Source organism: Microcaecilia unicolor, chromosome 10 (genome assembly GCF_901765095.1).
Source record: "Microcaecilia unicolor chromosome 10, aMicUni1.1, whole genome shotgun sequence".
NCBI classification, from domain to species: Eukaryota; Metazoa; Chordata; class Amphibia; order Gymnophiona; family Siphonopidae; genus Microcaecilia; species Microcaecilia unicolor.
In genome coordinates, this window is record NC_044040.1 from 194,344,855 (window position 1) to 194,360,634 (window position 15,780).

A 15,780-nucleotide genomic window follows, 5' to 3' on the forward strand; every position below is an offset into this window, starting at 1 on the left:
TAGCAGTGCCAAAAAGTAGTTAAAAATATTATCAGGCAGGACAGTTGTATACCTTACTGGAGTGGCTAACACAAGGGTGTAAACAACGGATGGATTTTGAGTGGGGAGACTTGACAGCTGTCCCTCTGTTGCATTAACGCGGCTTCTTGGGGGAATGATGGTCGAGATTTTAAAAGGGGATGGGGTTTCTCTAGGCTGCTTATTCTATGTATTTAGATGTGAACCAGGAAGTGATTGATGAAAGGGAAGAAAAATTCTTGGTATACTCTCCTATGTTTTAAATCCGGAATTTAACCCTTGGAGGAATCGGGATATATTTTGGACTTAGGAGAGGAAGGGATTAGTTTGTGTGGGGCAGTTTTGGGATGACAGTAGGGGAAGACTGAAAGATTTTGGGGACTTGAAATGCAAATATAGTTCGCAGCCGGGAGACCTATTCCCCTATCTGCAGGTCAAACATTATTTACAGTTCACTCAGTTCTTTTTAGAACTAAACCAGGGTTAGACGGCCTTTGAAAAACTACTGGTTCTGAGGTTGCTATATCACCAATTTACCAGTGCTTAAGTTCTAAGAGAGGGCTGTGCCTGAAGTATATGAAATCATGGGTGACTATTATGGGGAGTGAGTTATCAGGGAGCGAGTGGGAGGGGGTGTGGCAGAGGACACAAGCATTGGGGATGGCCAGTACTCTTGTAGGAATTGTTTAGATGGTATGCTAAACCAGTATTGTTGCCTGAAGGTTTGGAGATTGGAGAGGGTGAGTGTTGAAAGAGGTTTGGTGGGACAGTCGAACAACCCCACAGTTTAGTGGGACTGTGGGGTTGTTCAACAGTATTGGTCCTACATCTTTAAATGGTTATTACAACTCTGTCGGAAACAGATTGTCCCATCCCTGGAGATTGCTCTGCTTATTATGGAAATCAGAATGACGAGTGAGGTGATTACATTTTCAGATGACACAAAACCATTTCAAAGTTGTCAAAACGCATGCGGATTGTGAAAAATTGCAGAAAGACCTTAGGAAGACAGGGCATTGAAATGGCAGATGAAATTTAATGTGGACAAATGTAAAGTGATGCGCATTGGGAAGAATAATCCAAATCATAGTTACCTGATACTGGGGTCTACCGTGGAAATCATACTCATGTGGATCTTCCAATTTAATTCAGTCCCAAAATCTGTTTTGTATGTGATTGGTAGTGGAAATCAAAGCTATTAGAATCGCTTCAACCAGTGAAGCCAAAATTCAGACCCTTCTCTCTCCTTGTGACTTTGTAAAAAAAACGTTTTACCCTCTGTTGCCTCAGGTACAAATCTTAGACTGCAAACCGTCTTGAGCAGAGAGATACCTTCTGTGCCTAAATGTAACTCGCCTTGAGCTCAGATTTGGAAAAGCAAGGAATAAACTTAAAATCCAAGTAAGAAAGTTAGAGGGACATCCAAAGGATTAGTTAAGATTTGTTTTTTTCAGCAGAGCAGAGTTTCAGCATGGGACTCAGTTCTGCAAAATACCTGAGACATTCAGTCATTTTATATCTGTCTGTGGCAGAATTCAACCTAAAACTTTTTTTGTATCGAGTGCTGTCTGGAGATTTGCTCTAATTTTGACTCCTTTACACATCTCTGAATCCTTAATGAATATGCAAATGCTCACTTGTACTCTGCCTTGGGTGATTTTTGTTTTTTCAAAAAGGTGGTAAACATTTCTTAGTAAATGAAATATTGGATTCTTTGAAGGTTAAGATGATATCTTAGTATGGGTACTTAAAAGGAAACATGTTGTAATTAAGGTTTTGAATCCCTCCTTCATATAATTTGTTTCTCCTGTACATGTAGTTACATAGATTATTCATTCAGAGGTAGATTTTAATGTTCTTCGCTATTTGTGTTAATATGGGGATTTGGATGTTTCGAGCACATTAATGTCTGAGCATTTTGAGACATCCGTATGCTTTGAAAATATGCACCTTAATGTAGTCTCTTGATATGGATGTCTCAAAATGCTCAAACAGACATTAATGTGCTTGAAACATCCAAATCCCCATTTTGCAAAGGCAGAAAAGGGACGTCCAACACTGCAGTATGTCCACACAGCAAGGGGACATGTGGGTGGGACTAGGGAGACACAAAAACAGAATGTCCAACAGTGATTACTGAACGGGAAGAAACATAGAACCCCAAAGAGTAGCAACATTCCATTCAGAACCTCAAATTGTAGCAACATTCCATGTACAATGTACTAACCACAGTGTGCAGTTCATGCCCATTCTCCACCCGCAACCTACCCAGTTCCCATCCCCTACCACTGCATGCAGCTAACATGCAAATTAGTATGCACTCTTATGCCACAGCAGTAGCAGCAACTGCTCGTGTGTGTGGTATCCGCACGCAACTAATTTGCACTTTAACTGCTTAATGCGCTTTAGTAAAAGAGCCCCAGAATGCTTTGCTAAAACATGGAACTGCAATCAGTTCCTTAGTTGAACGTGCGGACAGTTTCACAAAATCATGTGCAAATTTTGTGGTCAATGAAGAATATAGGTCTAAACATGAGAAAACAAAACTTGGGTCTGAATTACAATGGCCCTTTTTTAACCCTTTAGAGGTGTATTTTCAAAACACATAGACTTACAAAGTTCCATAGTAACCTATGGAACTTTGTAAGTCTAAGTGCTTTGAAACGAGCCCCTTTAGTGTCCAATGTTCCCATCAATCTGTTCCCATATGGCTTATTACAGGAACATTGGACACTAAAGGGTTAATGGAACATTCTTAAACTCGAGTGGTATGTGTACTGAAAATGTCTTCTGTTTTTTATTTTTTTATTTTTTATTTTATTTATTTGTAACATTTGTATCCCACATTTTCCCACATATTTGCAGGCTCAATGTGGCTTATATAATACCGTGAAGGCATTCGCCAAGTCCGGTATGGGATAAGTACAAAATGTTGTAGTGGGATAGGGAAGATAAGATTCAATCAAGTTGGGTTTTGCATTCACATATCCGTTTGCAACTGGTAGACATGGCTGTAAAAGGATAATGATAGACATAGAGACCTTTTTATCCAGTCATACCAAGAATTGGCATGATAAAGCTGTTTCTATAAAATAAAATAAAAAATAATAATAATAGATGAAAATTATGAAAGAGGTCAAAGAAGTGAAGAAAGTGTAATGGTCCCTAAATTCAAAACAATATACGTAGAAATTCCAGCTGATTCACATTTTCCAGATCGGGGCAGACTGTGTCCTGGAAAAATGCCAATTCGCTGCCTCAGATCTTTGAAGCTCAGGTTCCTTTTGCAGAGCAGATATGTGCTTGACATTGTTTGATTCCAGCCCATTGTTTGTGTTCATCATTTTGGCAAATTTTTGCAAGGTAGGCTGAAATAGTGCATGTTGAAATGTTAAAGCACCTATTCATTCATCCACTGAAGGTTTTTTTTCTTTTGTTTCATTTAGCAGAGAAACAGATTTACCTTTCCAGGGCTGTTCACAAGACCTTTCTAGAAGTTAACGAAGAGGGGTCAGAAGCTGCCGCATCTTCTGGTATGGTGCATGATTTTTTGAAATACTAAACAGTGACTTTGGATGTCTATTTTTGAAAAGAAACCTACATAGATTTGGAACAGGAAAGCTGGCCCGTACCAGAATGGGACAGTTGGGAATTTTTTTTTTTTTTAGTTACATTTGTACCCCGCGCTTTCCCACTCATGGCAGGCTCAATGCGGCTTACATATATAGGTACTTATTTGTACCTGGGGCAATGGAGGGTTAAGTGACTTGCCCAGAGTCGCAAGGAGCTGTGCCTGAAGTGGGAATCGAACAGTTGGCAATGGGAAGCTTGGTGGGGCAGTACATACAGTGGTGGAAATAAGTATTTGATCCCTTGCTGATTTTGTAAGTTTGCCCACTGACAAAGACATGAGCAGCCCATAATTGAAGGGTAGGTTATTGGTAACAGTGAGAGATAGCACATCACAAATTAAATCCGGAAAATCACATTGTGGAAAGTATATGAATTTATTTGCATTCTGCAGAGGGAAATAAGTATTTGATCCCCCACCAACCAGTAAGAGATCTGGCCCCTACAGACCAGGTAGATGCTCCAAATCAACTCGTTACCTGCATGACAGACAGCTGTCGGCAATGGTCACCTGTATGAAAGACACCTGTCCACAGACTCAGTGAATCAGTCAGACTCTAACCTCTACAAAATGGCCAAGAGCAAGGAGCTGTCTAAGGATGTCAGGGACAAGATCATACACCTGCACAAGGCTGGAATGGGCTACAAAACCATCAGTAAGACGCTGGGCGAGAAGGAGACAACTGTTGGTGCCATAGTAAGAAAATGGAAGAAGTACAAAATGACTGTCAATTGACAAAGATCTGGGGCTCCACGCAAAATCTCACCTCGTGGGGTATCCTTGATCATGAGGAAGGTTAGAAATCAGCCTACAACTACAAGGGGGGAACTTGTCAATGATCTCAAGGCAGCTGGGACCACTGTCACCACGAAAACCATTGGTAACACATTACGACATAACGGATTGCAATCCTGCAGTGCCCGCAAGGTCCCCCTGCTCCGGAAGGCACATGTGACGGCCCGTCTGAAGTTTGCCAGTGAACACCTGGATGATGCCGAGAGTGATTGGGAGAAGGTGCTGTGGTCAGATGAGACAAAAATTGAGCTCTTTGGCATGAACTCAACTCGCCGTGTTTGGAGGAAGAGAAATGCTGCCTATGACCCAAAGAACACCGTCCCCACTGTCAAGCATGGAGGTGGAAATGTTATGTTTTGGGGGTGTTTCTCTGCTAAGGGCACAGGACTACTTCACCACATCAATGGGAGAATGGATGGGGCCATGTACCGTACAATTCTGAGTGACAACCTCCTTCCCTCCGCCAGGGCCTTAAAAATGGGTCGTGGCTGGGTCTTCCAGCACGACAATGACCCAAAACATACAGCCAAGGCAACAAAGGAGTGGCTCAGGAAGAAGCACATTAGGGTCATGGAGTGGCCTAGCCAGTCACCAGACCTTAATCCCATTGAAAACTTATGGAGGGAGCTGAAGCTGCGAGTTGCCAAGCGACAGCCCAGAACTCTTAATGATTTAGAGATGATCTGCAAAGAGGAGTGGACCAAAATTCCTCCTGACATGTGTGCAAACCTCATCATCAACTACAGAAGACATCTGACCGCTGTGCTTGCCAACAAGGGTTTTTGCCACCAAGTATTAGGTCTTGTTTGCCAGAGGGATTAAATACTTATTTCCCTCTGCAGAATGCAAATAAATTCATATACTTTCCACAATGTGATTTTCCGGATTTAATTTGTGATGTGCTATCTCTCACTGTTACCAATAACCTACCCTTCAATTATGGGCTGCTCATGTCTTTGTCAGTGGGCAAACTTACAAAATCAGCAAGGGATCAAATACTTATTTCCACCACTGTATACCATAGAAAACGTAGACTGACAGTCTGTGCACAGTGGGAGACCCTCTTATGTGCTGCCTCCTGTAACAAAATGTAGAGTTTTTAAGATTCATCTGTTCTTGGTACAACCTGCAACAGACATGGAGGCGTATTTTCAAAGCGTATCTCAATCTTCACCTTCCCAATTGCAAAGGCCTCAGATACAAAACCTACTACGCTTCCAACTTCTCCGTGATAGGCAGTGAACTTTGGAACGCCATACCAAGATACATCCGAGCAACAAACGAACTTCTACCCTTCCGAAAGCTGCGGAAAATATACCTCTTCAAACAAGCCTATCCGAACGACCCAACTTAATTTACGTACCAAACCACACCACAAACCTACACCACTAACATTAACCTTACCTCAATCCTTCCCCCTCATTTCTCCATTTTATCATTTTCTACTCAACTTGTTATCTCTGTAAGACTTTTGTAACTATTCATTGTGTTATCCTTGTAATACTTTGTACTCATTCATTGTTTAGCCGCACTGAACCTGCTATCGAGCGGGAAAGAGCGGGGTATAAGTGCTACAAATAAATAAAAATTACAAAGTTCCATAGGTTACTATGGAACTTTGTAAGGCTAAGAGCTTTGAAAATGAGCCCCTAATTACTTACCCAGAATTTTGTTCTCTTGTGCTGCCACTACAGCTGTTTTCCAGCTGTATAAATTAGCAGTGGTATAAACAGCAGTTCTCCTTGGTTTGCAGTGACTAAATTGCTCTTACTGTGCTTTCGCTACTGAAAGTTTGATTAATTGTAAGATTAGTTGTACTGATTTCTGTAGCTGATACTAGAGGTACACGGACACATAGGAGACTATCCCTGCTCAACAGAGCTTACGATCTATTCACGTCAAACAGGGCAAGTAAGATTAGGGCGTTGAATTATGGGAATTATTAAAACAGTATGGAGTAAATTCTATAAATGACGCTCAAATATAGGCGCTGAGAAAAATCTGTTCTATAATAGGTGTGAGAACTTAAGCCTGCCGAAACATGGTTTAAATCCTGACGTACAGGTTGAGCACATAACCCCAGTATTCTATATTAAGTACATAAGTATTGCCATACTGGGAAAGACCAAAGGTCCATCAAGCCCAGCATCCTGTTTCCAACAGTGACCAATCCAGGTCGCAAATACCTGGCAAGATATTAGAACACTGAACCTAAATATTAAGAATGCCATGACCAACCCATGGTCACGCCCCCTTTTGGGTTAATCATGAGACATTTGGGGCACACAGTGTTATAGCCCATAGGCAAATTCGTGCGTAAACCCAAATTAGTGCCAGTTAACAGTTGAATAATCAGTTTACGTGTGCATCTGGGCTCTATGCCCAACTTTGGGTGACCTGTATAGAATCGGGAATCATTTTATTTATTTATTTGTTACATTTGTATCCCGCACTTTCCCACTCATAGCAGGCTCAATGCGGCTTACATAGTAATGGGATTACAAAGTAAAGTGTAGAGAAAACAGGCTGATCTTAGCAGAGTGATGGTGATGCAGAGTAATGGAGATGTGTAGATAGGTAATATTATGAGGAGAAGGGGTAAAGGAGGTGGGAGGAGGTGCTAGTTTTAGGTTAAATAGAGAAATCAGGGGAAAGGTTGGGTGAGTATAGAAAGAAATGAAAGGAGGTGTGGTCAGAGTCATAGCCATTGTTGCGGATCATGTGATGAATAGACGGGTTAATAGAGTTAGGTCGTGGCGTTTGGGTAAGCTTCCTTGAATAGATGGGTTATTTATTACAACCTACATAATTATGGTAGAGTCTCTCTCTCTCTCTCTCTCTCTCTCTCTCTCTCTCTCTCTCGTTTATAGAATGGATTTTAACGAATGACTCGGTATACCCAGTAGATTTACGTTTATCATCTGGACAATCTCTGTTTGTAATTAGGTCTGCCTCACCCATTTGGGCAGCGGAAGCCATGGGCTCTCTGTACTATCCTAGAGAGAACTGCAAATCCCCTCTAGATGCTTAAATACCCCAATCCTGTATCTGCGCATGGCAGCTAGGTCTGTAATTAGAAAGGAACCCAGTATTCAATAGATATAATAAGATAGTTTATTACAATCTTACCAATAGTAGTACAAGCAATTCAGACAGTCACATGGTGGAACAGCATTACATGGCACGTCCTCTCTCTCTCTGGCCTTCTGGAGTCTTCCTTCTCTGTTCTTCTTCTCTTGTCTGATCTAATACTCTCCAGACTGGTCCTTATATACCATTTTGGCTTCATTGGTTCCAATAGACCCCAGCTGTCTCAACAGGGTTCCTAGCCCTTATCAGTTTAATTAAAATGACTTCACATGTTGTCAAGTCCTAAGTATAAACAAAATCTCCTGAGAGCCCATCTATGAGATGATCTCACAGGTCATGTTGCCCTCTTCCGCTCCACCCCCTTCCCTTGGTGTGCTTACCCCCCCCCCCCCCCCCTTGCATCCGACCTTCTAATGACGTACATTAGCCCTAACAGCTTTGCTCCTAACTTCTCACAGGTGCCAGTCCCAGGAATGTTTCCAAGAGCGAAAACCCCCTTCCCTTGCCAGCTCAGCACTTGCTACAGTGAAATATAGCTGTGTCAAAGGTGATCTCTGATTTTTACAAACTAGCTCTCTCTTATATCAGAGATGATTTTGATTTTAAGAAGCCTAGCTCTTATTATGAGCCATTGGCCTGTATTTTACTAAGAGCAAGGGCTAGCAAGGCTAACATATTTCTTCATCTCTTAGCACATTCTTGCTTTGTACTACATTTTTCATGAACAAATTGGTTGGTGTGAAGTCTAAAATGGCGTATTTCAGTGGTTTTCTTAGAGTCCTGCTAATTTTGTTGGGTATAATAAAATTTCCCTTACGTCCTTAAACAGTATGAATGAGTAGAAGAATGCTCATAATATATTAGTGCTTCTGTCATGAAATATTGCGCTTGAATTTGTGTGCTTGCCCAAAAAACTTACCCAAGCGGTTGGAGAAATTAACTTTTTATAATTTATCTACAGCCCTAGCTTTTGGATATTTTTAAACAGGTTTCGTCTGCAGTGGGAGTAAATTGTGGCACGCATTTTGCACATTGTTAGCAGGGGCGTAGCCAGACAGCAGATTTTGGGTGGGCCTTGTCAAGAAGTGGGTGGGCACCAAGTGTTCTCCCCTCAATGTGAGGAGGCCAGTATCAGCAGCTTAGGAAGCTTAGACTGCTGAAGTGGAAAGCAGTGTTTTCAGCACCATCAGGGGGAGGTCTTCAGTTGGCGAAGCTTGGGATCCCCACTAGCTAGCATTAAATATGTGCCGCTGTTGGGTGGGCCTGAGCCCTAAGTGGATGGGCCCCGGCCCACCTGTGGCTACGCCACTGATTGTTAGTCTGTTTCTTTGTCTCAAGAAAGGAGTGGCATGGTTTTTTTTTTCCAGACTGAATAGTGTAGGGGCAGATGTTTTGGGTTCATCCCACTGCCAAGGTTGGAACCTTGTGTCCTAACTCCTAAACCAGTGCTGCTCTTAATTGCAAATGTTACATAGTGTGACAAAATGAAGGCATCTCAAAATGATAACATGGTGACATTTTTCTCTTTGCTGCTTTGTTCTCAGGAATGGTGGCCATCAGTAGGATGGCGGTACTGTACCCCCAGGTAATTGCTGACCACCCATTCATCTTTGTGATCAGGAACAGGAAAACAGGTGAGTTGTTTGACTTTTGTTGGCAGTATGCCTTTTTACATTGGCTCCCATTCCAGTATTGCAGAGCATGAGAAAGAGAAGTTGTAGACCGGGGGGGGGGGGGGGGGGGGGAGGGAGAGGAGTGTCATAATTTCAAATTCCAGGATAGGTTCAGGATAAGACTAGGAAATATTTTGAGGGTTGGAAGTCTTCTAGAGGACATACTGGAGACAGATAATAACTGTTCAAAAAAGCATGGGATATACAAAGAGGATCCTAATGGCAAGAGAATGGAAACGAAGCAATGGATAGAGCCCACAAGAGCAATGTTCTTCTAAAAAAAGCATTGGTGTAACCTGCACAATGATGGCTACAACCCAGAACCATTGACACGGCATTGTACTTCTAGAAGGCACTGGGGTAAGCTGTGCCATAATTAGTCCAAAACAGCAGTGATCCTGCACTGGGAGACCTCTACTGAGGGACCATGGTTAAACTCCCCCCTCAGTGAGTATGAGGAGGCCAGATTCTAACTTGAAAGAGGACTTGGGTATTAGATTTGGCATTGATCTTGTAAGCTAATGGTAAAACCTGCCATGGGTAACTCAACGAAGTGGTAAAGCCACCTGGTAACAGTTTTGGGGCCGCGTGCTGGAGACTGCGCCAAAATTAGTGGTGAGAAAAGGATTGAAAATTCAGTTGAGGGGATTGGGGTTGAGGTGATATTCGGAACGCGTATCCATATCTACCCATAATGCACGAATCTGAATTGGACAGACTACATGGGTTGTCTGTAACGTTTTTATCTCAAAATAATATCCTTTAAACAATAAAAGCATTAAAATATTCAGAATGCTTATAATTGTCAAAATTGTAGGAGAAAAGGACCTCAGAATACATACCTCACTAAAAAGATTTAATAACAGGGATTACGTTCAGTCATTGGTCCCAAAAGTTCTTGTGAAGTATAAATTATTCACACAGTATATTCCATTCACAATTTTATTTAATGTATCAAAAATAAATCTTACCTGTATCAGATCCTCAGTCTTTGCTTGTTTGAGTACAGTCTTTCTTCTCCTCTCCAAACCACAGCTTTGCTTTACCACAAATGCAGCTGTTTTGTGTGAAAGGAAGGACTTTGGGCTTGGAGCAGAGAAGACCATTGAGTACATCAGAGACTTAAGCTGCGTAGGCGCCCAACGCTCTTCAGTTTGGAGTTACCTCCTGGCTATCGCGTGGCCCTTGCGGTAATTTCATTTTTGATGCACGTCCGCTACTAGCGCCGGAAAATATTTTTTATTTTCTGGCGCACGCAGCAGAAACCGGGCCATAATCGTCAACTCTACGCACGTAGATGATTACCGCATGGTTAACGTGTGAGATCTTACCACTAAGTCAATGGCTGGCGGTAAGGTCTCAGACCCAAAATGGACGCGCGCCAATTTTTATTTTGCCGCACATCCATTTTCGGCAAAAAGTTTTAAAAGCCCTTTTTAAAGGCGCGCTGAAAAATGGGTCTGCACGCAACATGCGACTACACTAGCATAGCCCATTTTTCAGCGCACCTTAGTAAAAGGACTCCTGAATTTGACACAGATGTGATACCCATGGGCTTTGACATCCAAAGGTGCCTGGTTCAAATTCCACTGCCGCGCCTTGTGAGTGATCTTAGCAAGTCACTTAACTCCCCACCTCCATTTGCCTTGCGTACGTTTTTATCAAGCCGCACTAGCAGCTCCCAGTACGGTAATGCCGACAAAGCTTATTCAGTTTGAATGGGCTTTGTCAGCATTGCCGCTTGGGAGCCGCTAGCGTGGCTTGATAAGGGGCCCTTTGATTCTGAGCCATCCAGGGACAGGGAGATACAGGCTCATTTTCGAAAGAGAAGGACGCCCATCTTTCGACACAAATCGGAAGATGGGCATCCTTCTCACAGGGTCGGCCAAATCGGTATAATTGAAAGCCGATTTTTGGGCGTCCCCAACTGCTTTCAGTTGCAGGGATGACCAAAGTTCACGGGGGCATGTTGGAGGCGTAGCGAAAGTGGGACTTGGGTGTGCCTAACACATGGATGTTCTCGACCCATAATGGAAAAAAAAAAAGGGTGTCCCTGACGAGCACTTGGACGATTTTACCTGGTCCTATTTTTCTTACGACCAAGGCAGAAAAAGGTGCCCGAACTGACCAGATGACCACCGGAGAGAATTGGGGATGACCTCCCCTCACTCCCCCAGTGGTCACTAACCCCCTCCCACCCTCAAAAAACAACAATATGTCATGCCAGCCTCAAATGTCATACTCAGGTCCATCGCAGCAGTATGCAGGTACCTGGAGCAGTTGTAGTGGGTGCAGTGCACTTCAGGCAGGCGGACCCAGGCCCACCCCCACCCCCCCCCCCCATACCTGTTACACTTGTGGTGGTAAATGTGAGCCCTCCAAAACCCACCAGAAACCCACTGTACCCACATCTAGGTGCCCCCCTTCACCTATAAGGGCTATGGTAGTGGTGTACAGTGGTGGGTAGTGGGTTTTGGGGGGGCTCAGTACACAAGGTAAGGGAGCTATGTACCTGGGAGCAATTTCTGAAGTCTACTGTAGTGCTCCCTAGGGTGCCCGGTTGGTGTCCTGGCATGTCAGGGGGACCAGTGCACTATGAATGCTGGCTCCTTCCATGACCAAAGGACTTGCATTTGTTCGTTTCTGAGATGGGCGTCCTTGGTTTCCTTTATTGCCGAAAATCAGAAACGACCAAGTCTAGGGACGACCATCTCTAAGGACGACCTAAATTTCAAGATTTGGGCATCCCCAACCGTATTATTGAAACAAAAGATGGATGTCCATCTTGTTTTGATAATACGGGTTTCTCCGCCCCTCCATCGGGAGGTTTCGCGAGGACGTCCTCAGCAAAACTTGGACGTCCCTTTCGATTATGCCCCTCCACGTGTACCTGAATGTAACTCATTTTGAGCTACAACTAAAAAAGATGTGAGCAAAATCAAAACAAATATTTATTTTTGATACACTAAAGATAGTGTGAGCATAATTTTGTCCTTCACCAGGAGGTTTTTATTTTTATTTTTTTACTTTTTGGGACCGATGATTGAATGCAGTTTCTGCATTTTAGTGGGTATGTATTGAGGTCCTTTTCTGTTATAGTTTGAATACCTTTGAAATCGTTGAGTATTTTGATTGATTTGCTTTTCGGTAAAAAGGGTATTATTATTATTATTTTGAAAAGCCTGTATTTTAACCTTTTGCCACCCTTTGGTTTGATTTCCATTACTGTTTTGCTGTTTGCCATTACTCACTTAAAGGGTCATTTTTATAATAGGATGTGTACCTTGTGCAACAAAATGCAAACAAGTTACACCTGTTTAAAAGGCACTTAAGTACATATTTGCCTTTATATAAAAATAAATAACTGAACAGTATACTCCCCAGGCTTTGTCAGCGGCCCACCTCACAGATGTCCTGGTTATTATATTCACATTTATATGTATTTTATAATACACACGCTTCAGTCCAAGTTCTACCTATAAGAACACCTGCATTTTATTCTGAGTAGAGCTATGTGCAGGAGGATGGCTTCTCAGTTTTATGTTTCAACATATAAAATGTTAGGTACAGAAATAGCTTATAAGAGAACCTCCTAAGCAGGGGCGGCCCGACAGGCCACCTGAGGCAGGGGCCTCAGGCAGCATTCTTCAGGAGCGGCATCTCCCCCTTCACAGCGTTTACCTCGTCACGTTCCAAACCCGGCAGCGATTCCCATATGCTGCCCTGCGAATCACTACTACTACTACTACTATTTAGCATTTTTGTAGCACTACAAGGCGTACGCAGCGCTGCACAAGCATAGAAGAAAGACAGTCCCTGCTCAAAGAGCTTACAATCTAATAGACAAAAAATAAATAAAGTAAGCAAATCAAATCAATTAATGTGAACGGGAAGGAAGAGAGGAGGGTAGGTGGAGGCGAGTGGTTACGAGTCAAAAGCAATGTTAAAGAGGTGGGCAGTCTAGATTTAAAGGTGGCCAAGGATGGGGCAAGACGTAGGGGCTCAGGAAGTTTATTCCAGGCGTAGGGTGCAGCGAGACAGAAGGCGCGAAGTCTGGAGTTGGCAGTAGTGGAGAAGGGAACAGATAAGAAGGATTTATCCATGGAGCGGAGTGCACGGGAAGGGGTGTAGGGAAGGACGAGTGTGGAGAGATACTGGGGAGCAGCAGAGTGAATACATTTATAGGTCAGTAGAAGAAGTTTGAACAGGATGCGAAAACGGATAGGGAGCCAGTGAAGGGTCTTGAGGAGAGGGGTAGTATGAGTAAAGCGACCCTGGCGGAAGACGAGACAGGCAGCAGAATCACTGCCCTGCCACCGGCACCCGCCTCTTTCCTTTACTGTAGCTGCCTCTCTGATGTAACTTCCTGTTTCTTCAGAGGCTCAGGCAGCCGCATTAAAGGGAAGAGGCAGATGCCGGCGGCAGGATAGCATATGAGAATCGCTGCCGGGTTTGGAACGTGATGACGTAAACGCCGCGAACAGGCTGAAGGTAGGAAGAGGGGCAGCATCTCGGCATGGGGTGGGGAGTGGCATCTTGACCCGGGGGGGGGGGGGGGCGCATCTCGTCTTGAGGGGGGAGGGGTGGCATCTTAGCTCCGCCTCAGGCGGAATCTTGCCTTGGGCCGGCTCTGCTCCTTCGTTGAGTTCTGCTTTCGTGATCAGAGTTGCAACCAATTTAATCATGCAGGGGTGGATCAGGAATGAGTGCCAAATTTTAGGGACTAGGATGATGTGCTCTAAGCACGAATTCTGTAACAGCAGATCTACATGGAACTACATTATTGGATACCTAAGTCAGGAGTTTTCACGCCTAACTTTAGACCTGAGCACTTACGGCATATCAAAAGCTGATGTATGTGGTCGCATCTAGCTCCTTTTATTCTATAACCGGCGTGCCACTGACTCGATCATGTCCCTCCCACATCCACACCCTTAGAAGTTGAACGTGATAGAAATTGACCCTCTCTCTGGTTGTATAAAAATTGCCAAAAACCGTATGTGCAAATGTAGGCGTATTACCGATTTACATGCAGAATTTAATAGAATAATGCCAATTAGTGCCAGCAATTGGCTTTTTAGCAAGCATTGGCACAAAATAGATTTAATTGGGACGACGCACATAAAGGTACACGAAAGGGGATGTGGAAATGGGGAGGGTCATGTGCACTTCGGGGTGGACTGGGAGCGTAGTTTTGAGTTATTTGCGTAGTTGTAGAATAATGGTGCTCTGCGTGTAAGTTTTAGGCGCGGGCATTTGCAAAATATTCTTATTGGTGCAAATGGTGGCACCTAAATTGGCACATGACCTCTCCGCTTAAGCATAAGTGTGGCTTATAGAATTGGGGGGGGGGTTGCCTCTAATTTTTTTTTTTAGGGTCCATATATAGAATCTAGCCCTGTGTGTAATTTTTGGAATAGTGACTCAGGACAGTTGTTTGCGCAGCTGCTAATTGGTGTCAGTTACCACCGGTTTAAGCCAATTAAGTTGCACACACACTGACCTTATTCTACAAATTGCAGGTCGAATTTTACGCACTTAAGCTTAAAGTTGAGCACCCAATTTTATAGAATTAGGAGGACAGTCTCTTCTCTCTTAGATTGTAAATGAGTTTATTTTCCCTACATTCTTGTATGTAACTTTTGCTGAAGATGGATGTCTCCTCTTCAGTGGTGCCTGATCAGATAAAATCATTATCCAGTATGAATAGTTTATAAAATCTTAATAGGGAATAGCTATTAACCATAATGACTCTGTTTTATACCGTTTCAGTGTCTTGGAAACTCTTCACATCCTTGTATATTTTTCACGTTTTGCTGCCTAAAAAGTATAATTCAAAATGGTATTAAAGCAGTAGTTTGTAGGACATGCTTAGATCAGAGAAGCACTTTCAACTTAGAAAGGATTATAGAAATAGTCAAAAAGTAGCTTAATCTTTCTTGACTCAGTACTTGGCAGAAGCCGTTTTAGCAGCTATAAAAGTCACAAGCCTTTAAAGGAAGGTATCTACCAACTTTGCACAGTGCTATAGTTCAGTTATTGTCCGTTTCTTGCCAGAATACCTCAAGCTCTTTTGGGTTGGCTGGGGATAGTCTGTGGTCTGAAGCAGGGGCATAGCCAGACCTCGAAGGGGGGGGGGGGGCAGAGCCCAAAGTGAGGGGACACACATTTTGGCCCGTTCTCTCCCTCCCCCTCCCGACACAACACCACATAACCTTGGCTGACGGGAGTCCCCAACCCCCACCAGCTGAAGCGTTTCTCCAGCGATGCTCTTTACATTGCTTGCCCTGCTTCCTGTCAACGTTGCGCATGCTTGATTTTATTGAAATTGAGCATGCGCGAAGTGTCGCGCATACTCTGTTTCACTAAAACCGAACATGCACGCAATGAGAGGTCATGTTAGGTCTTACAAATGCCTTCCTCAGCTGTCAACAATGGCCTTTAACCCTTAGGTACTGATTAAAGAGGAGCAACCTAATGGAAGCACTGTCTTGATGGCTCAAATTGTTCCCCCTTTACAGTGATGGATCTGACAATGCTCCAAGGGATATTCAGACTCTCCCCAGTGCCTTT

The 15,780-nt window shown here is 43.4% G+C and overlaps 1 protein-coding gene across 2 annotated transcripts in view; it reads left to right on the forward strand.

Annotated features, from left to right (window-relative positions):
- SERPINI1 (serpin family I member 1) overlaps positions 1 to 15,780 on the forward strand; it is a 93,346-nt gene that overhangs the window by 76,030 nt on the left and 1,536 nt on the right. For both annotated transcript variants that reach the window (XM_030216787.1, XM_030216786.1), the window contains 2 exons: positions 3,465 to 3,551; positions 9,079 to 9,168. In XM_030216787.1, coding sequence (XP_030072647.1) covers positions 3,465 to 3,551; positions 9,079 to 9,168 — 177 coding nt within the window. The remainder of the gene's footprint in view (positions 1 to 3,464; positions 3,552 to 9,078; positions 9,169 to 15,780) is intronic.